At 37.1% G+C, this 25,489-nt stretch overlaps 1 protein-coding gene across 1 annotated transcript in view; it reads right to left on the reverse strand.

Moving 5' to 3' along the window:
- Nucleotides 1–498: 498 nt before the first annotated feature.
- RFX7 (regulatory factor X7) overlaps nt 499–25,489 on the reverse strand; it is a 140,589-nt gene continuing 115,598 nt past the window's right edge. The window contains exons 5-9 of the mRNA XM_053593918.1: nt 14,461–14,577; nt 13,033–13,117; nt 12,204–12,405; nt 8,497–8,792; nt 499–6,623 (exon numbers count right to left, since the gene is read on the reverse strand). Of these exons, the coding sequence (XP_053449893.1) occupies nt 3,348–6,623; nt 8,497–8,792; nt 12,204–12,405; nt 13,033–13,117; nt 14,461–14,577 (3,976 nt within the window). The 3' untranslated portion in view covers nt 499–3,347. The remainder of the gene's footprint in view (nt 6,624–8,496; nt 8,793–12,203; nt 12,406–13,032; nt 13,118–14,460; nt 14,578–25,489) is intronic.

The following is a 25,489-nucleotide window of genomic DNA, read 5'->3' on the forward strand; positions in this document are numbered from 1 at the left end:
GTGAGGAAACTCCACCCCAGACCTTGGTTTCATTACTTTGCAGGAGTTAAAATTTCTGACTGCTTTCTACAGCTCAATTTCTTCTTATTTACAAATTCAGTACATTTATTTTGTATTTCTGGTTCTTGGAAATGCCTGTATTGCTTTTGAAATTTTCTCCATTTTCCATTCAAAAGCTCCAAAAATATACTTATCTAAGTACTCCACAGGCTAACATTTCAAAGTGAACACCTGTGAAAAAGCAAAAGCTGGCTCTTTGGATGACAGAAATCTCTATGCCATGCACCATTCATTGGTGATAAATATAGCAGAGTTCCAATAATGAAATAAAATCTGTGTATTCTCCTGGATTAAAAGCAGAGAGCGAATTAGCAGCACCGTTCTGCCTTGCGCTGATCTTTATCCAATCTCCAATTCATGACATCAAAAGAAGAATGGTTTACAAAATGTGTTACCTATATAAAATATATTCCATAAAAAACTTTAAGATCCAGTCAGTTTAATATAAAATGTTTTTAATTGTTTTTGAAAACATTTAAAAAACAATTTTTGAGCACTTTCAATAAAAAAAGAGAACTGAAATGCTACCGCAATATTCAACTACTGTAGTTTCAGCAGGTACAACAGACAACAAAACACTGGGGAAATCTGACTTTTTGCACTAAATGAAACATGAAACAGGGCTTGTTTTTGTCATTTATGGTGTAGTAAAGCACATTATAGTACAAGACTATTATATGAACCTCAGATGCACTGCACAAAAAACCACTTTCCTTCTTTTCAGTTCAAAAGTCAGTGCTTATTGCAATTATATGCAAAATTATTTACTTCATGAAGTCTTATCATGATAAACAGTATGCAAAATGTTTTAAACATCAAAACAATGAAAACAATCTGAGAAAAGAACATATTCAACAATAACTAAGCAGAATTAGTAAACATAAAAAAGTAAATAACTTGTGAATAACTATGCTTGCCTGGTTAACACTGAACCAGTTTCAAACAGCGAAGAAAAAAAAGAGTGGTTACAGGAATACCTAGTACTGTACAAGATAAGTCAATAACACTCATGCACATTTTGTGATCATGTATTAACATGGTGAAGCAAACTAAACTTAATTCTTCCTGCTGTAATATTCTCATGTAAGAGAATAAGAAATAGAAATATCTCATTGAGATCAATGCACATTGCTACATAAGACAATTTTATCTGTCACTTTGATGACATTTTTGTCTTTTCATAATGAAACACATTTAAAAAGTTTCATCTGTGGACTGTATTGGTTGCATTTATCCTAAGAGATGTGCCTACCACAGGTTCAACAAATTTAGTGCAATATATGAACCCCAGAAAGTTTGCTGGACGAATTCAACCAAATTTAATGAGTTTGCTGCAATACTATACAGGGGGTTAAAAATCCTCCAATCTTTATATTTTTATCAAAAAAGATTTCCATTATTTTTATATTAGTAGGAAGCTAATAATGTAAACAAGGGATTAGAATGGCCTCAAAATCTCCTTTTCAGAGTATCTCATATAGAAAGGCTCTCATCATTTGTTAAATCACACAGTTTCCTTTGGGTATTGCATACTTTGGTGTGCAGTAGTGCTGTGTCTCAATGTACAGTGAAGAAATAACTAGCGTCAAGAAAAAATATCTAACAGATCATTAAATCAAGATAACAGCAAACACACACAAATGCCAATAACTAGGACATATTGATATATAAACCTTTGAGCCAACTCTAGCACCATTTATTTATCAAAATATGTTTATACCCTACCTTGCAAATTTATTGAACAATGAAACCTTATTAAATTAAATCCTTCATCATATTTATTAAATATTCATTGATTGTAATCTTCTGATTGGCTTAAAGGAAAGCTTAGTAGGTTCAAGGTAGCATAGCAAATGGTTTAATGTTAGCTTTAAAAACAATGGCAATTTTAAAATCTCTTTGAAAGTGATCTTGAAACTCACTTAAGTGGAGCTGTCAACTAGTGAACTGGTTTGTGTCAACATGAAATTCATAAATAATTATTCATAAAACAAAATGGGAGCCATAGAGAGAAACATTTTAAAACAAATCCTGAGTGCTTCTTTTGCAATTGTGGTTATCACAATAAATAAATTAAGCAAGTAATAAAATGCTCCTCTTCTTCAAGTACTACTGACATCCCCTTTGCTTATCAGAGATATGAAGATTTGTGGCTTCAGACCTTAGGTGGTGAAATATTTTTTGTTCAGTTTTTATGCCATCTCCTTCCTGCTTATTTGTTTTTCAAAGAGATCCCATGATCAAACTGGATTACTATACTCAGGAGGAGTAAAGGAGTCAGTCACTAACTTGAGAGGGAAAATAACTGATTACTAAAGATTATAATGAACAATTCCGAAGTAAATTTCACACAGAGTTTTAACATGTGCATGCAGCCACTGTGATGAAACTGAGAAAATGCTTTTGTTTTCCTTCTATTCCCCTATCTCAACTAAAATAATAAAACATAAAACATTTTTCTAACATGCTAGTATTTATTCTATTAAATTACAATGTCTGGATATTTCCTGGTTTTGTGTGTGTGCCTGCCTGCGTGTCTGTGTACGGTGTATGTGCTAGCTCCGTATTAAAATTAACATTTTAAAATAGGACTGATGCAAGGTCACAAATATAAATGGCTACTAGTCTTTCCTCTTAAAAATTTTAGTGCAGCTTTTGCTTTCCTTAAAGATATACTTAATTTTCCATTATTTTCTCCTATTTAAGCCCTTCATGGTGGGTGTAAATGGTACTGAAGCCCCAGGAAGTCCTATAGACTTTTCATCCTACAGTAGCTCTATGCTTCAAGCCTAAATATTTATAATAACCTGAATATTGTCCCTGTTTTAAGGAAGACCTTCTTGTCAACAGTTCACCTTAGCTATGATTTTATATCTAATAAAAGATAATGCCAACAAAACAGCCTATACCTAAAATCAATGGTTTCTTCTAAATTCTGTGTATATCAACTGATGAATTAAAATGAACATATACAAAATAAAGATCTAGACTGCTCTTGTAATAGCTGAATAGTCAATTGTTTACTAGCAAACAATGTGATTAAATGGGGAACATTATAAAATTTAAAACCTAATACTTGTTCTTCTACAGCCTTCTGTCTTCAGAAACTTGTTAAGAACCGAGGCAAGTCTAACCATTTCCTATTGAAGAAGAAACCACTTCTGCAGCAAACGCTTTTAAAATGTCACAATTAATAGTAAGTGTTTCTGCTGCGGGAGGCACTTCCATTAAGACAAATACAATACATATGTCTTTAGATACAGTGTGCTACATATATAAAACACAATTTAACCCAACATTTCAACAGTAGGATGGTCCTTGCTTTCTATCCATTCAAAACCTGATGAAGTCATAGAGTTCATAGATTCACTGCAAATTTGTTGAAATAAAGGGTCATTCTTTAATTCTTCCAGTGTAGCTTCATCATCTTGGCCCTGCTGACGACCTGGATCAAACAGTAGATTTGGGTCTAAAGTGTTCAAATCATTGATGCTGCCTGAGAGCTCAGAAGACAACCTGATATCACTAGAGAAATCAGATGCAGAATTAGTGAGATCAGATGCTACCTGACCTACCAGCTGCTGGTTGGTTTGTAAGCTGTCTCCACTCAACAGGTCTTTAACAGTGCTATTGAAATCTAATTGTTGCTCTCCGATTTCTGATTGTGCTTGATTATCTCCAGGAGAAAAATTGATCTGATCGGTGCTGTTACTTTTGGTGAGGTAAGATGGTGTTTGGAATTCATAAACAGAAGTGCTGGAATCAATCATATTCTGCGGGTTGGCACTAGGAAAAATAGCAGAAGTTTCCAAAATCTGAGTGAGATTCATCCGGGCGGTGTAATTGGAGGGCAGGTTGTTCATTCCCAAACCTCTCACTGCATCATCATTGTCAGAATCAAGTTTACTCAACAAAACATTAGTTATTTTTTTACTGTTTGTTTGCTTCTGAAGAGCGTTCGGGAAGGCTGTCTGCATCATAACTGTCAGTGGAACTGATTGACTTCTTTGAGCTATGTTGTTGGCACATGCATCTGTGTGAACATTTGTGAAAACATGAACGTCTGGGGTTACTGGACTTCCAAAGGGGGTCACATTAGATCGTGGGATATTGGATACTGGATAGAGGGTGCTTCCACTAAGATTACGTTGGCGATGAACAGCAGGGCTCACGCTCCGGCATCTGAAGTTGCTGCTGGCAGATGAATTAGTTCCTTTGTTATCAAGAGGGGCAGGGACTGCAAAACCCTCCTGTTTGTTGGTGTTATTTACAGTGGCACCTTGCTGCTGCACAGGAGAGACAGGAGTCAAACGACCAAAATGAGTGTCATGATGTCTGGACTGAGACTGGTAAGACTGTCCAGGCACAGCAAAAGCATGAGGTTTCCTGAAACGGTCTTCCACTAGTTCCTGATAGCTTGGGAGAATGCCATGACCAGAAACTGAGGAATTACCAACCCCACTATACCCATTATTCATCCATTCAAGCTTGGTTTTGTCAGGGTGCGTGGCCATGGGTCTTTGCATTGGCTTCACAGGACTACTTGAGACAATGCTGGCATCATGATATGCCATACTGGAGCTTATTGGGGTGAATGCAAATGGATTCCTGCATTCCACAGGGCTGGGAGGGACACTACTGCTGCAGTTAGAATGTGGAGTACCGATGGGTGTATGCCGGCTACTTCCTAAAGCACTATCCACAGGTGTAGTCTGGGCTAGCCTGGAACAAGGGCTCTCCCGTGATAGACTCTGAGACCCAGCAATCATTTCAGAGGTTGGGGTTGGGGTTGGGGTTGGTGTTGGTGTAGGAGTGGGTGTGGGTGTGGGTGTGTGGATTGGAGTGCCATTGCTGTGGATGGGATGATAGAAGTGGGTGCTAGAGGTGTGAGATGATAATGGAGCTCCTGGAGTAACTGACTGGTTCTGAAGAGTCATTCCCAAACAGTTACCATAAGAATGAGAATTATTCATTGACATTTGCTGCTCCATAAGCACCAGCTCTTCCACAATACTATCTTGTGTAAGTTCATCATCAAAAGGAAAGTAGCTTTCATTTGTCTGGGAAACAGAAGGCTCAAACTCTTTTAGTTCGGACTGCAGAGGTAACTGATCTGAAGAATGTGCTTGTATTTGATTCAAAGAAGATTCTTGTATCTGGCTATGCAGCTGCTGGCTGTATGTTTCCTGTGGCATTCCTTCTAATTCCCAAACAGATTTCTCTAAGTCATTGATATCAGAGTGCTCAGGAATTGTCATAACACTGACATCTTGCTGTTCACAGCTGGCAGATATAAACTCAGAATCCTTAGTGATTTGTTGCCATTCATTGGGATTAAAGCTGCCATCTGATTTTGAGTCACTGTCCAGGAGAAAGACATTTCCTTCAAGTTTCACTTTTATATCTGGAGATGATGATGGTGTTGTTTGCTGTTCCAAAGCTGAATCACTGGTAACAAAAGCAGAAGAGTTTAAGGGCTGATTTGCCACCATATGTGAATTGACATTTATTGACACCTTGCTAGGAATCTGAGCACCTGCGGTTGAACTTTCTGTTTTTCCTGAATGTGGAACCTTTTGGTCCTTCTTAACACTGCCTGGTTTCTGACTTTCTATGATAACTGCAGAAAGCTGTTCCACGATTGGTTTTTTTACAGGAGGCACCTGGGAATCTTGCAATGTAGAAGACAGTCGTTTTCTTGGACTTTTAGTGCATAATTTAGGATCTTTATTTATTGAGTCACCATTAGATGGTGAGTTGGTGCTGGTGAAAGTTAAGTTCTGAGTAGCAACTGAGAGAGTGATAGTGCTTTGATTATTGCCTGTTGACGTGCCTGGTGGAATTTCATTACAGCGACTTTTACATTTGGTCCTCTGGTCACAGACCTTAGTTGCTTTCATTTCAGTGACACCTTCATTTGAAGGCTTCTGCACTACTCCATCTGTATTACTTTTCGAACCCAGAAGGGCACTAGGTGTTGTTTGGGGAGCTTTGACCCCATCAGAGTTCTCTTGGCACTGTACAGGATGCTCATCTGAGGAGATTTCAGGTTCCGTTTTGACTTCCACAGCAGATGTTCCCCCAGTGCTGCTGGTTCGAGACCCAGGAGACTGAAGTGAAACGACAGAGCCATTCTTGATCTGTGGAATGCTCCTTAATTCTTCTGGTGTTCCTGTAGCACTGTTGACTGAGGCAGAATGTTTAAGAGGAGCATTACTGTTGCTGGGCGTGAGGGATATTGTTGTCATTTTCACCACATTTAGAGAACTCATGTGTGAAGCGGGTACAACAGCAGTTTTTATGGGACTACTAGTAAAGAGGACAGTAGTTGGAGAGCGGATGGTGAGCGCACTGGTGTTGGCTGGTTTGGGTAAGATCTGAGGGTAACGGTGCCGGGCAGAACGATCCCCACCAGGACTGGCTGGAACGTTCTGAGGAGTCTTTGGTGCCTGTTTCACAGACTGCATATGTTGAGTGACCACTTGTACATTGAGGGGAAGAACTTTGCCATCAGAAGAACTCATTGGACTTGGTGAAGTTACCAATTGCCTGGTCCGCTGGACCTGTTAGAAAACAAAGTCAGATTTAAAAAGTCTAGGATAGAAACAGTAATTTGTGTATCTGTATACTTTTAACAACTTTATTAAATGTTAATGTTAAAAAGAAAAAAAAAAGCAGTTCCCATGTTAAAAGAGAGTTCTTCTAGATCAGGTTCTTGTATACAACCACACACAGAAATATTACAACAAATGCAACTGTAATGCATATAGTTACAAAATACAATGATAAGAATACCAAGTCCCTCTTCACTTAACAAGACTAATAACTTCACACTTGTGATGAATACTTGTTGAAACAGTGATTTAAGGAGGTTATAGGAAAAGGAGATAAAATCTTGAAGAAACATACTCACAGAGGAAACTGTCTTTTAAGTGGGTCTACCTTGGACCTTAGTAACTAAGCCACCATGCATAAGGTCCCACATAAAACTAATATCTATTCAAGTTTGCTCAATAGTAAATAATGTAGTTATCAGGTATTTCATGGTTTTTTTTTTTTTTTTGAGACAGAGCCTCAAGCTGTCGCCCTGGGTAGAGTACTGTGACATCACAGCTCACAGCAACCTCAAACTCCTGGGCTCAAATGATTCTCCTGCCTCCACCTCCCAAGTAGCTGGGACCACAGGCGCCCGCCACAATGGCTGGTTATTTTTTTGTTGCAGCCGTCATTGTTGTTTGGCGGGTCTGGGCTGGATTTGAACCCGTCAGCTCAGGTATATGTGGCTGGCGCCTTAGCCACTTGAGCCACAGGCGCCGAGCTGGTATTTCATGTTTTAATGGCATGATGATAATGATGATAGTAAGAATAAGAAAAACAAAACAGGCCAGGCATCAAGGCTCATGCCTGTAATCCTAGCACTCTGGGAGGCTGAGGTGGGTGGATTGCTTGAGCTCAGGCGTTTGAGACCAGCCTGAACAAGAGCAAGACCCCATCTCTACTAAAAATAGAAAAATTAGCCAAGTGTGGTGGTGCATGCCTGTAGTCTCAGCTACTCGGGAGGCTGAGGCAAACGGATCCTTTGAGTACAGGTACATGAGGTTGCTGTGAGTTAAGAAACCATAGCACTCTAGCCTGGGCAACAGAAGTGAGACTATGTCTCAAAAAAAAAAAAAAAAAAAAGGAAAGAAAAAGAAAAAAAAACCATAGAATCTTCTTAATATTGTCAATAATAACATAAAGTAATATTTTACTCCAGCATGATCCATTCTCTCTCTTTTTTTTTTGCAGTTTTGGCTGGGGGCCAGGCTTGAACCCGCCACCCCCGGTATATGGGGCCGGCACCCAACTCCTTGAGCTGCAGGAACCGCCCAATCCATTCTCATTTTAAGTTCTTTTATCATAACCTCAGTAGTGTGAGATAGGAAAGGAAGGGACAATTAACCTCTACTTATAGGCAAGGAAACAAATGAGCTAGGTAAGGGACTGCCAAAGGACCTATTATTATATCCAGTAAGCCACAGATAGGTCTATGTCAAAGTATTATTATCAATACACATTATAATTTTGCTCTATCTAAATGTAGAAAAAAAGAGTTTAAATAAAAAAAAAGTTTGCAAGTATACTATCTTGGCTCAGCCAGGGATGAAACAACTCTCAAAATGACTCATTCTTACAGACAGCTCTGACTGGTTATGTGTATACTATATATGTCCCAAATCTTTATATTTTTATATACATTCATTTTATAACTTACTTTGTAATCAATAAAATAAATCCTCAGTGAAAACTGACTAAAAGGGAGTCTGTCTGTGGTGGCAGAACCAGTTTATGGCTGTGTCTAACACTTGCACTTGCCTCCTTCTCATCTGCCACTTTTAATTAAACGACTGATTTCCCACCATCCCAGCAAGGTCAAACACTATGTAACGAGATTACCGGAATAGGACTTGGGACAGCTGCCACAACGATGCCAATAGGCTGAGGAGAAAGGATTGCAGGGTTTCCATTAGGAAGGTTAGTTACTCCATTGGCTGTAGCGCCTTCTGATTTTTTTGCTGAGGATTCTCCAGGCAAAGGGGATTGTAGTTTCTGTTCTTGCTGCTTCTTTTGGATCTTCCGCTGCAACTGCTGCTTAGCATCAATGGGAGATGGCAGGGTCTTCACCTGAGGCTGAAAGGAATTACTTTCAGCTGTAGGTATAAAAGCAGAAGGCTGGGTAATTCCTTTAATTCCTGAAAATAAACAGAAAGGAAAGCTAAACTAAATCCTTTCCTTTATAGAGAGCAGTTACAACTCAGTTTGTTTGAATATGCAGCCATCTACTGGGCACAACAATCAACACAGCAAATTTTACCTCCAAATTTCTTTATAAATCTTAAGTATTATACCAATTTACAAACATGTCAATATGGCTTTCACTGTCACTTAAAATATGGTTCAACTCAAGTGAGAGTTTCAGTTAAATGGATAACAGATTATTTTGAAAAGAGTAGCTGTACCATAAACATGCAGAAGCTCTGATAAATAAATGTCAAGATAGAATTTTTACATTTTATCAGATGTCAGCAAATTCTCCCCCTTCTCTAATTAGAAAGAAATTCATGCATTTGCATAACGATAATATTCAGCCCACAAGGGGCACTCAATAAATTTGGCTGAAACCACTCCATATCTTAGAAAAAACTGTATGGGGAAAACCAGTTTTTAATTCTATCAGAAATTCATAAAAGCAGGTATTATTTTAATTGCTACTAGACAATTATTTAAGTATGACCTAGAGGAAATTTAGGAGCAAAATTTCTCAATAAGACTAAGGTTAAGCTATTCCAAAGAGTGTGGCTAAGAAACGTTTTTAAAACAGTACTAAGATAAAAACTGAAAAACAATGATAAAATAAGCAAAATACACAAGCAAATTTAAAAAATTTATCAGGCAATAACTTTTTTTAAAAAGCTCACTTCACATTTAGGGTGTGGCATTAAAAATACTAGTGAAGAGAAGAAAGGGGAGGAAAATACTACCCTGCTGGTTATACCTGGCCCTTCTCCACCCATTTCCGTTTTTCATCATTTTAGTTAACAGCAACAACTTGGCGTGTGTGGTGGTAGGTTGAGCAGGAAAGAAAGAGACTATAACTCTTTCCCCAAAGTCACTCCTTAATAATTCCTTATCTTTTGTCCCTCCCCCCCACTTTAAAGTCACTGAAGTACTAGTTTTCCTCTCAAATCCAGCTCCGACTGTACTGGTCTCAGCTCCCTGTACTGCTGGATTCTCAGCACCTGCACCCTGGCGAGCCTCTGTGATGGCTCACAGCACAGCTCGGCTGTCTCATCCCTCCTGCCAGAGTTTCTAGACAGGAATGAGTTCCAGACAACTGACTTACAAAAGGACATTTGTAACACAACCTGTTCTTAATATGGAGTCTATATTTATATAAAAAAAAAATTCATCTTCAAAGGATGAAAATTAATCTACTATCCAGAATATTTTTTGAAAAATGTAGTCAGGGCAGAGAACAAAATTCCAACAGAGATTCTAAAAATGTTTTGAGTAATGATACAATTGGTAAAGTATTTAGCCTCCCAGGCTAATTGTTTCAAAAAGGGAAAACACCTGTTCATAAATGTATTTTTTAGTACTTTTGTTAAAAAAAATCCACACTTTTTATTTACACTTACATCTTAAAAATTCATTCAGTTCATTCAATATTTCTTTCAGTCAGACTTTGTCAATATAATGAAAAATAAGAAAGACAGAGATGTTTCTTTTCCCTATCATGCCTTCTGAGTCCTCAACCTGTTGAAGAACTAACTCTTCTAGGTGGCAGTAGGCACAGGCAAAAGAACAGAGAAAGTTGAAAGGTCCACACTTTTTAAAGCTCACTTTGTCAGAAGATAAGAAGACAGTATGATATAATTGAGTTAAACTGGGCACTGGAAACAGACAAATCAGGATGCAAATCATGGTCCCTTCTACTTATCTGCCCATGGACAAGTTACTTAACCACTTGGAGTCTGCTTCCTGACCTGTAAACTGGGAGTAAATAACACCTATATCACAGGACTCCTTGGGGGGCATTAAATGAGGTAACATATGTGAGCAGTCTAGCAGTCCTGCTTGTAAATATAATGAACAGATTTAGGTCATATAGTTTACATGTAGACAGAAAAAAATCACAACTAGCTCTTGTAAGAGACTATTTTTCTTTTTGAGATGGGTCCTCAAGTGGCCATAAAATGAGAAGAAAGATTAATACACACACACACTTAAAGCAAATAAATGATAAATGTAAACTGAAAGAACATTGGTTTATTGTTAAAATGTACAAGTTAAGATATTTTGAAAAAGTAAAATTAAGTAAGAGACTATATTCTGGCTGGGATATATCTGTTGTAGGTTTAAAAATATTTAGATTTAGGCTGAACACAGAGGCCTGATCCCTACAATTCTAGCACTATGAGAGGTTAAGGTAGGAGGGCTCCTTGAGGCATAAGTTTTAGAATAGCCTAGGCAACATAGTGAGACCCTATCTCTACAAAAAGCACAAAAATTAGCTGGGCACAGTACTTCCTGTAGTACCAGCTGCTCCAGAGATTGAGGCAGGAGGATCCCTTGAGCCCAGGAATTTGAGGTGAGCTATGATGACGCCATTGTTTTGTAGCCTAGATGACAGAGTGAGAATGTGTCTCAACACTGAAACAAACAAACAAACAAACCCCCAAAGTATAATAATCTATTCATTCTTCCTTAGGTTTAAGAGCAAAATAAGATATTTTAAGGGGCGGCGCCTGTGGCTCAGTAGGTAGGGCGCCGGCCCCATATACCGAGGGTGGCGGGTTCAAACCCAGCCCCGGCCAAACTGCAACAAAAAATAGCTGGGCGTTGTGGCAGGCACCTGTAGTCCCAGCTACTTGGGAGGCTGAGGCAAGAGAATCGCTTAAGCCCAGGAGTTGGAGGTTGCTGTGAGCTGTGTGAGGCCTCGGCACTCTACCGAGGGCCATAAAGTGAGACTCTGTCTCTACAAAAAAAAAAAAAAGATATTTTAAAAATTTCATCAGAACTGATACTTTACACAGCTATAAACTTATAAAGAAGTCTTTTATTCCAAAACAGTGTTAATTCCAAAAGTTCTTCCTTGAATGAAAATACTGATTTGAAGGTATATTAAAAAAAAAAAAAATCACTCTTGCCATTTTATGGTAATGCTTCCTGCAGGTTAGTTTTCTTGAGACCAAGTTATCAGTCAAATTTTATTTTTAAATATTAGTTTCTTAGAAAGGAGTCTATCAAGTAAAAAATAATTTAATCTTATTATTTTACTTCTGATGTTTAATTTATTAATTTTGACATTATACACACATTCTTAAAATTTAAAAATAGCAATGAAAAAATAAAATATCAGCTTGGGAAACTATAGTTTCATATCCCAGCAAAGCAATATACAAAAATATAGCATAAAGCTTTATAATAAAAGGCTTATTATTTTATTGGCTCAACAAACATATCTGAGTGTAGTGTTGAGTGGAGTAAGAGTGAACTCATACACATACTAAAAAGAGGAAGTTCTTTGGTCAAACTCTATTGTTAGCAACCCTAAACATACTGATACCCCTATCAGTTTTAGCTTATTAATAATTTAGTACCTGCTGGTGCTGCTGCCATTACAGTTAGAGCTGCCATTGACTTGGTGCCTATATAGTGACTTTTTACAAGGAAACGGGCTAATTCCAAGACTGTGTCAAATGGTTGGCTTAACACTTTCTGGGCCCACTCACACACCAGACGGCAAGCAGAAGAGATAACTTCCTCATCGATATTTTGTTCAGAAGGTTCAGCTCTTTCCAACTAAACAAAGAAAAAAGGAAAAGTTAACTTTTAAAAGATCAGAGAAATTACATTGAAGTACATTCAAGATATGTATTCTTCATTAGGAGATACGATCTAAACCTGTTGAGTCAAAGCAGTATGAACTGATCTGCTGGCAGATATGTAAGAGCTTTACAAATAGAGAGACTCATACCCACCAGGGCATAGCAGTCAGCAGTATTGTGGATAACATTTTAAATGGTTGTTAAACATATATGAAGACTGACAGATCTTTTGAATCTTTTAAAAAACCTTTTCTAAATTTAATAAAACAAACTATGTCGGTAGCCATATTTTTTCTTCAAAATTTCGTATTATACATATTATCCTATGACTTAACTTTTTCCCTGACAACATACACATACACACATACATATAGTGGATGTGTATCATGGACACATCTAAAATTCAGTTACTTTAGATCTTTGTTCCCCCAAATTTCATTTTGATGTAGGTCACATATGCTAATATTTTTTAGCTACTTTGGGGTTTTGTCCTCATTTACTTTTGTCTCTGGTCTTACCCAAATAAGACTTTGCAGGTGGATTTCAATGTTGATATAAAGGTACAATTCTACTTTTTAAAAAGAAAAGGCAGAATTCTTACCCCATCTCCAGTTTTGTGAAAGTCAAGGTTGGGCAGTGTTGGCATATGAACAAAAGCTTTTTTTCTTAGTCCACTGTAGCAATATGTAATAAATAGTTAAGGTGTAAAGTATTCTAAATCAAATGACCTGCAAATACACTTGAGAAGTAACCATATATGAAATGAGAATAAAATCAGCCTGAGATAACATCTACTTTCTGAATTCTTCAGTAAGAAAAATTTTAATATTTGAAACTTGAGATACTTTTACCCTTTTGAAACTGGAATAGTCCTTGTAAAATGTTAAATATTACTGTCTTAAATGAAATGATTCTCATCTGTTATAAATTTTATGAATAAATGTTCCTAATACGCTGTGCCAGCCACCAGTAACAGGTCAGAAGGAAAGGAATAGCCAGATGGAAACCTGGCACAGAGAAGGGAAACTTTAGCCCAGGGCACTGAGACAAAAACAACTCTTAAGAGTGTCACAAGGGCTTTAACCTTTTCACTTCTTTTTTTCCACTGAAACACACAGGATTATCACCTGGAACATGCCAAAAACACATCAAGACATTTTTGTTCAGATTCAGGAAACAAACATGCCAAAAACACATCAAGACATTTTTGTTCAGATTCAGGAAACAAGGACAGGTCATGCAACAAGGAGTTAGAGAACACCTGGAACCAATTTAGAAAAGCTGCTTTCTTCTTTCCCCATCCTCTCATCTCCTCCATTGAAGTGAATTTTATGCTTTGGAAAAGTGGCTGAAAGGTTAAGCATCGAGAAAATGAGTGCACTTCTAATAGGATACAGAGGCCCCCTATTTTGCAATCTACTTTCAGGAGTAGAAAGAGCTTCAATAAAAATTTAATTTTCCTTACTTCTGTTTGCTCCTATTTCTCCATCACAAGACAGACCTTTTCTATGCCTTGGCTTTAATTTTAACGCAGGCTTTAAATGGCCGGCTGAAAAATACTTTAAAGCAAACACTAATCTTTCAGTGTGAGTTTTACAATATATTTTTTTGAATGCCTTTTTTTTTTTTTTGCCGAAGGTATCTGCTATGTTTCTAAATTAGTAGAAGGAAAGAAGATAAGCTAACTTCTTTCTCCACTTTTTATTATCAATTTAAAATTGCTGAACATATGGTAAGTCTCAATAGTTCTTACCATTAAAGCAAAGAAGATCTGAACATTAATAACACTCTTCAGTGATAGAGTAAAGTAGAATCTATCAAATCCTAATATAAAAATAAGCTATGATTTGCTATTTATCTTAGAGTTTGATAAAAAGCTAGGAAAATAACATTTGCAATTATTCTACTAAGTACGTTTGAGTTGAATTAAATTTATTTCTAAACATAGCTGCCATTTGAACTACAATAGATGTTTTATAATAAGTGAGAATGTAAAGAGGATTATTAAAACCATTTTGGCAAAGGATATTTAGATTTGCCTCTCGTGCCCAAACGACGTGCCTTCATGTTTGGAAAGACATTTTTCATAATCTTTCCAAAATCAGCAGCACTTAATGGATGGTAACCAAGATTGTCACAATAGCTCCTGCAAAAGAAGGACAGACCAATTTAGAGTAAGCAAAGTCAGAATTACATAGCATGGTGCTATTGCAACACAATGTGATCCCTCTGACAAAGCGAAGCAAAGGATCTTTTAAATTATTTATCATAATCTATATGATTATCATTCTTTGGAGAGGCATGTTAACTCAGGTTTAGTTAGCTGGTTTCATCCTCAGGGTATATAGTACTGCTTTACATTAGCATTCCAGAAACTTGCAGGAAGATAATAATGTTGATGCGAAGTTTTCCAACTACAATCTGAAATGAGTATATCCAGCTCAACCAGCAGAGTTATATTCTTCCATATATATACACCAGTCTTACATACTGGGATAATTTCTCATGTACACATTATGCACATCAGACATTGAAGATAATACTACCAGATAGTTCAAAATTTAGAAACATGATATATTAGAATTAAAGGAATCTTAGGAATCATCTACACTAGTAGTCTCAATTTACTGATAAGGATAAAACCCAAGGCACAGAGAGAGGTTCCAAAGGTCCCAATGTCCTCCTTCCTCCACCTCCCACTTTTCATTGCCAGGAAAAAAAAAGTGATTTTTGTAAGATAGTAACTTCAAGTGGGATCAGGAGATAAGCCAAGTCTTAACTACTCCTGGAATCAGGTGCTCTGTTTTTCTTTAGAGCTGCCAGTCACAGGTAAAATGCCAATTCTCTACTAGTTCAGAAAGACCAAGACCGTATCTTCTTCTGGCCACCAAGGCCTTTCTCATAGCTGTTGGCCTTTAGGAGAATGACTGCCTAGGAAAGAAGAGGAATTCTTTATCTCCTCCTGTTACCTCTCAGGACAGCTTCCAGATGAGGTCATGTGCTGGAAAGCTCACGACAGAAATTTAGGACAAAGAGGGGAAAACAAGTGGGAGCCACAGTGGGCAGGATGTAATGGAAACCAGAAATTGGGTCCTTGTAGATTAAATATCCTGACAAAATTTCGGAAGTGACCTGAGCTCCAGAAATTAAATTTGGGAGAGACTCAGGAGGAGGAAGAGACCCCTGGGAGACCTAACACAGAAAAGGGGGTATTCTGGAGACAGTGGTATTTCTCTGGGTTGTCCCTTCCTTATCCCCACCATGAATCCCACAAGGGAGATTAGAGGGGAAAGAGTTGTCCAGCCATCATCCAACAACGCTAAAGAGCAAGAAAAAGGAAACGTGAACTAACGTGTACTGAAAATTTCCTGTATGGGAAGTATTAGCTATCTCTTATTATATTGAGACTAAATGGGTTTGAGTGGTTCAGGGGTTAAGGTACGAACTGAAGGGGTGATTATTTTTGGGTTTTGACAATGGAAATGAGTTGCACCAAATCATAAAAATTTCAGTAGCAAGTTAAACCAGCCATCTTTACAGTTCAAAACAGAACAGAAAGAAAATGAGTAAAATGAGGTCCTTTTGTGCCTCAGAGACTCGACACATGTTGGTTCCTCTACCAGGAGCATTACTTTCCTTATTCTTCAAGTCTCTGCTTAAACTTCATGATTCTGAAAGGGTTGTTTCTGACTATCCTATCTAGAAGAGTGCCCTCCTGCCATGCCATCACCATATTCCCAATGTTCTCTTTTTCTTTACTTCTTATGATTTATAGTTGTGGAAGAGTTAATTTACTTGTTGTTTGTCCGTTACACTAAGTTCCACCAGGGTAGCCACTATATCTAACAGGTGTACCAGTGTATTCTTAGCACCAGGAACACAATTTATAAGTAACAATAGGCCCATATATATGTCATATTTAAAACTACAAGAAAATTTAAAGAAACACATAAAAAGACTTTTACAATAGCAAAAAATAAACACGGTCCAATAGACCTAAAAATCTGAAATTAATGGGCTCGGCACTTGTAGCTCAGTGAGTGGAGCATGGACCACATACACCAAGGCTGGTGGGTTCAAGCCCAGCCTGGGCTTGATAAACAACAAGACAACTACAACCAAAAAACAGTTGGGTGTTGTGGCGCGCGCCTGTAGTCCCAGCTACTAGGGAGGCTGAGGCAAGAGAATCTCTTAAGCCCAAGAGTTGGAGATTGCTGTGAGCTGTGAGGCCACAGCACTCCACTGAGAGTGACATAGTGACAAAAACCAAAACGAAACAAAAAACTTGAAATGAAATCAAGAGAAACAGGCTAATGGGGCTTGTGAGAGATAACATATACATTCTACTTCCCTTTATGATTCAGATTTTGATTTTTTTTTCATTACCTTAGTACACTAAAAGTTTTTACCTTGGTAGAAGGGGTAGGAGAAAGATTGGCAAAAGAAATAACATTAAGTATTGTGGACCTAAAGAAAGTTAGGCAAAATTAATATAGAGTTTATTTGGGCTAAGGCTGAGGACTGCAGGCAGGCAAACACTGGCAAGTGCTTCAGAGAATACAGAGACTCAAGTTTTTAAACAAAAAAGGATGAATGAGGAGGGGGGCAATTACAAAAGCTGTCAGGAATTCTCCTTAGTTTTCAGAAATAACATTGTTTACTGACTGGCTATATACTGCTGAACTGCAGGGTATGAGTTATGGTGTCCAGCAGGTGACATTGTTAGGTTAATTTATGGCTACTTGGGGGTGACCTTCAATCTGAAGTCCAATAGCAGGTGGGTTACTTAGCTCAAGGTGGGAGCAAGACATGATTACTGTCACATTTCAATACCTTTCTAGGCCTGATAATTTAAAAGGACTCACATTCCACAGGAGGTTTCTTTTCTTTCTTAGTGTCAGGATGACCAATATAAAATTTGCTTTTCAAATAAAATTTATATTAAGTGGTGATTTCACAAAATTATCAGCCAATTTCATGTGTTTTTTGAAACTTACTTATTTTACCTCTTTGAAAAATAATTTTTAAAATAATGACCTATATTCAAATACTCTTCAGTGTATAAATATTAAAAGTATTTCATAGAAGCTGGGTGCAATGGCTCACACCTGTAATCCTAGTATTCTGGGAGGCAGAGGCAGGAGGATCACTTTAGCTCAGGAGTTCGAGACCAGCCTGAGCAAAAGTAAGACCCTGTCTCTACTAAAAACATAGTTGGGCATTGTGTCCAGTGCCTGTAGTCCCTGTAGGAGGATCACCTGAGCCCAGGAGTTTGAGGTTGCTATAAACTGGGCTGACACACAGCATGATAGCCTTGGCAACAAGAGTGAGACTCTGTCTCCAAAAAAAGTACTTTGGAAGCATATAAACAACTCAAATTACTCCTCCTGAATCAAATGGTAGGTAATGTTAGAAGAAAACTGGTTATGAGTCAAAGTTTTATACTTCGACATGTTAAAAAGAAAATAAAGAGAGCTTCAATATAAAAACAACAATAACAACACCCAGAATAGGTCCTTGATTTAATTTTGTGAAATCCTAGTATTGGAAATAAATTCAGAAGTTGCAAAGTTCAACTTCCTGCTAGACGTAGAAATGGTCATTCTCCTAAATGGTGGGTTACCTCAACACGAACATTTCCCTGATGAGAAGGATTCTTTACTGTGCAGTGGCCTATTTCTTTTCAGTGGTTCTAATTTTTAAAGAAAAACAATTCCATTATTAAAGCCCTTTTTGCATTGGGAAAATCTAGATATTCAATGATTCTTATTTTTTAAAAATCTACTTTTAATTTTTTAATGATTCTTTTAAACTTAATTATTTATAATAAAACCAGTGCTATATAACAAACCACAGGTTATTTTAGGCCATGTGGAGATCTTGGTTAGTTTAGATCTCATTTGCCTGCTTCATAACTTTAACTGCAGGTTGATCAAGCAAGATATGGTATCAATTAACACCTAACTCAGAGTTGGATTGTATTTATGCAAGACATAAAAAGGGTGAGGAATAGATTAACACAGGTTAGTTAACACAGGTTAACTAACACTTTAATGTCATTCTTAAAATGAGATCATTTGCTTTTTTTTATTACTCTTTATATAAAATTATGTTTTTAAGACTGAAATTAAGCCTAATATTCAACATTATTACAAACACATCAATCAAAATACATGGTAGCAGTTCAATCTTTAATGTTTACTTATACCATTTATAAATTATGTTAATAAGTTAAAGTTTAAAATTGTTTAATATCACAAAAGTATAAAAAAAATCATAAAAGACTGGTGGCAAAATAATATACCTAAAATACCTAACTGAATTTGACATTTTTTGAGTACTTTGTGCCACCTCATTTAATCCTCCCAACAACATTCAAACAGGTATTTTCATTAAACTCATTTTATAGACTGCATAGAGAGGGGCATCTGGAAATAATCTGGTCTAGTGCAGTGGTTATCAACCTTCCTAATGCCGCAATGTATTTTCATTGTTAAAAAGGGGTCGTGACCCACAGGTTGAGAACCACTGGTGTAGTGTAAGCCACTTATCTTACAGGTGAAGCACTTTTATTGCTAATTAATGACTATAAACATAGTGAATGTTTGGAATGCAACGAAGAGTACACCATAACATTTTTCGTAATATTTATCGGAAGAAAATTTTATTAAGAATTATCAATATTCTATTAAAAACCTTCTTCTTACTTAGATCCCACACTATTATTTTGGTGAGTCTTAGCATGCATGTATTATAAATGACATGGGAATAATTGAGGGAAGTACCAAAGACATGGTAGAATTCCATTCCCTTTAAGGTATTAATCAAACAATACATTTGCTAGGTAATATGGAAGACAGATACAGTAAAAGTAATATGGCCAAATATCTAATTAGTTTGAGCCTTAGAAGGTAAACATTTGTTGAAATCCTCTATATTTTTAAGTTTCAGAATAGATTCTGAGACTCTGGAGAGAAAACTCTTTGAAAGTACTTAAACTTGGCCATCGAGAAATTTGTCTTTTTTGTACTGTTCCCTGTTCTGGGCAGAACAGTGCTACACAGCTGAGATTGAGGCATTTCTAAAGGCCATTGGGGTCTAGCATTTGGCAATGAAGACTACTGTAGAAGTATATGGTGTAATGTATGTGATGGTTTGGTGTCCCAGAGGATAGAATCACTGTAGAAGACTGAATAAATCTGTGGGTTAGTTATGGTACTGTTATCTTCTAGTCTAGGCCCTGTTGAGAGATTTAGTTAATAGTAGTACTATTAACCAAGCTTAGACTAAGATATTGCATTACCTTTGAAGTTCACTTGATAATACTTATTTTTGTGGGAACTATACAATGAACAATATATCTGAAAGTTTGCTTTAAGTTAACAGAATTAATTTAAAGAAGAGTTAAATTATCAGCTATACATAAAAAATGATCGACTATGATCCTCATAATCAGTACTTGCCTTTCCTTCCTTCACTTTGGTTAATAATCCTACAAAAAAAGAGTCAGTGAATCATGACTGACAGGTTAAGATACCTTATCTTAAAGTATAAGATATCTTAATAAGAGACCATAAACATTAGGAATAGTCGTCTGATAAATCCTCAATATTTTAAAAAGAAATGTGTATCCTTATTTATCAAAGTGAAAAGTAAATTGTAAGGAATGGCCTGATTTCTCACTATTGCCTATGAAACAATCATTTAAAATGATTATTCTGCTGGTGCAGTGGCTCATGCCTATAATCCTACTACTCTGGGAGGCTGAAGTGGAAGGACTGCTTGAGCAGGAGTTTGAGACCAGCCTTCCCAGCACAGTAAGTCTCATCTCTACAAAAATATTTAAAAAATAAGCTGTGCAAGGTAATGCATACCTGCAGTCCCACCTACTCAGGCAGGAGGACTGGTTAAGCCCAGGAGTTCTAGGCTGCAGTGAGTTATGTTTGTGCCAATGTACTCCTGCCTGGGTGACAAAGTGAGACCCTGTCTCTCAAATAAACAAAAAAGTACAGTTGGCTCATCATAGCTCACTGCAGCCTTGAACTCCTGGGCTCAAGCAATCCTACTGCCTCAACCTCCTGAACAGCTGAGACTGGGACTGCACTGCAGATGCATACTACCATGACTGGCCAATTTTTAAAATTTTTTTGTAGAGACAGAGTCTTGCTCTAGCTCAGGCTGGTCCCAAACTCTGGGCCTCAGGCAATCCTCTCACCTCAGCCCCACAGAGTGCTAGGATTATAGGATTATAGGCATGAGTCACTATATCTAGCTTGTTACTGTTTTTAAAGCAAAGACATACATACATGATAAATATGTTGATCACACTCTTTATGTAATACGAGCTTTATTTTTACACTTTTCATTTTTGAATTGCCTCAAGTCTTGTTTTAAATTAGCTGTGTATAAAATAGTCAGATTATATGAATATAGACAGTAACCATCTATACATGAAGAATTAACAGAAACAGTGAAGGTCTTGATCCAATGAATTCTTGACTGACACCCTCTTTCTTCTCTGAATTTCCATTCAAATCCAATTTTATTATATTTAGTTCATCTGATGGAAACATTTCTGAAATCATGTTAATAAAAGAATAAATTTATATGGTAACCAGGTTGTGTATGTTTAAAAAAAGGCCAATAGACTCCAATATCATCTGGTGTAATCAAAACAATTTGGAGATGAGAAAACTAAGGAACAGAGAGGTATAGATGATTTGCAAGGGTAATTAGTAAGTTGTTCTTTATATTACTGATGACTCAAATAGAATTTTATATAATAGGTGCTCAATATGTTGTTGACTAGTGGCAGGCACTATGACATTTATAAAAGGTTCCTTCTAAAGAACACAGATTCTTCAACTCAATGACATTCTTCACAATCTATGTCAGTTGAAAATGAATGAGAAGTATTTATCTGCCTTTAACAAGTGTATAGAAAGGCCCGGCTTAGTGGCTCATGCACTAAGTCCAAGCACGATGGGAGGCCGTGAAGGTAGATTGCCTGAGCTCACAGGTTGAAGACCAGCCTGAGCAAGAGAGAGACCCCCCCCAACCCTGTCTCTAAAAACAACTGGGCCTTGTGGTGGGTGCCTGTAGTCCCAGCTACTTGGGAGGCTGAGGCAAGAGAATCGCTTGAGCCCAAGAGGTTGAGGTTGCTATGACGCCATAGCATTCTACTGAGGGCAACAAAGTGAGGCTCTGTCTCAAAAAAAAAAAGTATAGAAGAAGTGATAAAAATGGACAAAGACAAACAGGTTCTTCAAGAAAGAGGATATCCAATTGGCCCCAGAAAGTATAAAAAAGATACTCAACGTTATTAGTCATCAAGGAAATACAAATTAAAACTCAATGGAAAAAAAGACTAGCATCCATAGTCTACATCCAGTAGAATGTAGAAATTGTGGTATATATTAAAAAAAGACTAGCATCCATTCTACATCCAGTAAAATGTAGAAATTGTGGTATATATTAAAAAATGTAATGCTACACAGAAGTGAGAATCAATAAACTAAAAATGCACAAAACAAAATGCACAAATCATAGAACATATCACTGAGTAAAAAACGAAGCCATATACAAAATAGATATATCATTAATTTCATTCATGTAATGTTCAAAAACAAGCAGAGCTACCCTTGGTAGGGATGAAGTGCTTATTGACAGTCACAGTGTTAAGGACAAAAGAGGTCTTCAGGATTGCAGCACTGCTTGATTCCTGGTCTGGATGCTGGTAATCTGAAAGTACTCACTTTGTAAAGATTTACCAAGTTATATATTTTTCTATGTGTATGTTACTTTTTAATGAACATTACATAAAGTATTGTAAATAAAATGCTATGATCAAGATATAATAAGATGTTACATGACCACAGTGAAGAAAGTAATTTTATCTTAAAGAACTGAGGATCTAATGGTACATGGAAAAAATGGATATAAATTGGGCCTTAGAGAACAAGCAGATTTAATCCTAAGGGTTTTAGGGCAGGTGAAGGGTGAGGCAGGCCTTCATGTGGAGAAAAAAAAGTCAACAAAATTGAGAAAAGCAGCATGTGGTTTTGAAATTCTAAGAAGTTCAAAATAGTGAAGGTATATGATAAATAGTGGGAAAAAGAAAAGAGGGAGAAGGATTTATATCAAATAAGGTTCATACCAGGCATGACTGAAAAAGTTAGATTGTAGATAATTTTGAATAATAATTGCTGCCACATATTAACAGATTACTATGTACCAGGCATTGTAATAAACATTTTATACACATAGGTTTTTTTGGACTCTTTATTATTTTTTGTATTTAAAATAAAAAATTGACATATATGGAGTACATAGTGATGTATCCACACATACAATGTATAGTGATCAGATCAGGGTAATTAGCAAATCTATCACCTCAGACATTGATCATTTTTTAAAATATTAGAGGTACAAGTGTTCTTTTTACATGGGTGAACTGAATTATGATGAAATCAGGGATTTTAGTGTGTCAGTCACCAGAATAGTGTACACTGCACCTGATAGGTAAGTTTTCATCTCTCATTCCCCTCCCACCCTACCCCTTCTCAGTTTTCAGTGTCTTTTATACCACTAATGACCGTATATGTACACATCATTTAGCTCCCTCTGATTAGGGAGAACATGTGGTGCTTGCATTCCTATTTCTGAGATAGTTCACATAGAATAATGTTCTCCAGTCCCATCCAAGTTGCTGCACATGACATTATTCCATTCATTTGCCATTTCTCTGTTAGGAACATTCAACATCCTCTTTCTAGCTATTTAAAACTATTAATTATTGTTAACTATAGTCTACCCTACAGTGGGGTATAGAACACTACAGGTTATTGCTATCTAGCTGTGATTTTATATACTTTAATCTCTCTCTCTTTTTTATTTTTTTGCAGTTTGGCCAGGGCTGGGTTTGAACCAGGGCTGGGTTTGAACCCGCCACCTCGGCATATGGGAACAGCGCCCTACTCCTTTGAGCCACAGGAGCTGCCCATAACTAATCTCTTTAGATCCCCTCCATCCCCCCACTCTTCCCTGCCTCTAGCATCCTGTTTTACTTTATGCTTTTTTTTTAGAGACAGAGTCTCACTTTGTCGCCCTCCGTAGAGTGCCATAGTGTCACAGCTCACAGAAACCTCCAGCTCTTGAACTTAGGCAATTCTCTTGCCTCAGCCTCCCGAGTAGCTGGGACTACAGGTGCCCGCCACAACACCCGGCTATTTTTTTTAATTGCAGTTTGGCTCAGGTTGGGTTCGAACCCACCACCCTCAGTATATGGGGCTGGCACCTTACTCACTAAGCAACAGGTGCCACCCTACTTTATACTTCTATGAACAAGAGTGTCCAATCTTTTGGCTTCTCTGGGCCACACTGAAAGAATGAGAGTTGTCTTGGGCACACATTAAATAGACAAACACTAATGAAAGCTGAGGAAGAAAAACAGATAAGCAAAAAAAGTCCTCACATTAATAATCCTAATTATGTTGCAGCCTGTTCAGAAAGTCTTTTAAAATTGTTGAGCAGGTCCTAAGTTTGCGATCACTAATGTAGAAAACATACAGATCTAAGCAATAAAACATCTTTACGGTTTTCTTTTGGTATTTTTTATTATAAAAGTAAAGGAGAAGTGGGCAACATAAAACTAGTGGGATATTTGACATTTTATTTGAAAAACAAATGCATTAATGTCTGGTTCAATAGAAGTGGTTGCAATTCTCAGTGAGTTCTCAAGGTGCTCATCAAATATTCTGGTCCTAATTTTACTGTTAGTGTGCTTCATTCTTGAATACAGTTGTTCACAAATGTAGATGGCACTAAAAAGTGATGACATGAATGAAGTGTGATTATGAAGTGAGGCATATTTGTCTCTGGGAAGACAGGACCTATAAAAGTTCAGTAAAAAGACATGATCAGACTTGGCACCTGTAGCACAGTGGTTACGGCACCAGCCATAAATATCGAGGCTGGCAGGGTTGAACCCGGCCTGGGCCAGCTAAACAACAATGACAATTCCAACAAAAAATAGCTGGGTGTTGGCGGGCACCTGTAGTCCCAACCACATGGGAGACTAAGGCAAGAGAATTACTTAAGCTCAAGAGTTTGAGTTGCTGTGAGCTGTGATGCCACAGCACTCCAGTGAGGGTGACATAGTGAGACTCTTGTCTCAAAAAAAAAAAAAAAGAGACATGATCAATTTTTTCTTTAAGTTGAATTTCAGATTGCAGCTCTATGTATTCCATTTGAAAATTGGCTGGTAACATTTATGTCAACTGAAAAGAGACACAAACGCACCAAAATATTGATTCTTTCCCAGAAATCTTGAAATCTGTTTTCAAATTCTTCTATCAAACCAAAAAGCACGGCTGCTTATTTTTCGTTCTTCACAGGACTGTGTTTAGCCAATGTGTCAAAAAGCATAAATTTGTTTGGCTTAATTTGAGCTTGCCACAATTTCAGTTTCATGTGGAACGCTGTTATGGTTTGGAACATTGCTTTGATAAGTTGGTTTCCACCTTGAAGACATGTGTTTAACTCATTTAAGTTAGTTTAAATCCACTAAAAATGCTAAACCTTTAAGCCAGTTTTCATCGTCAATTTCTGGCAAAATTAGGTTTTTGATACCATAAACAACTTGATAACATGCTGCAAATCATAAAATCTTTTCAACATCTGGCCTTAACTTAGCCAACTTACTTCTGAAAAGTAAATGGTGTCACCTATGGCAAGATCAATACTTTCAAGGAATTCCTAGAATTGGTGATGGTTCAGTCCTGTGGCCCTTATGAAATTCAGTCTTGACTATTTGCTTTATCTATTTTTGAAGCTCTTGTACATACATTTTCTTGATGTACCATGCAATGATACTTCATCAAACATAAGTTTTGGGCAGCAACTGCATCACCTATTAATTTTACAAGTCCTTCTATTTTACCTACCATTGGCAAGGCACCATTGGTAACTATACCAGATACGTTGTTAATGGACAAAGAAAATTGCTTTACCATATTTTTTACTGCTTTGTATAAATCTCAATTTAGTTGTGTCATTTA

Source organism: Nycticebus coucang, chromosome 6 (assembly GCF_027406575.1).
Source record: "Nycticebus coucang isolate mNycCou1 chromosome 6, mNycCou1.pri, whole genome shotgun sequence".
Classification (NCBI taxonomy): domain Eukaryota; kingdom Metazoa; phylum Chordata; class Mammalia; order Primates; family Lorisidae; genus Nycticebus; species Nycticebus coucang.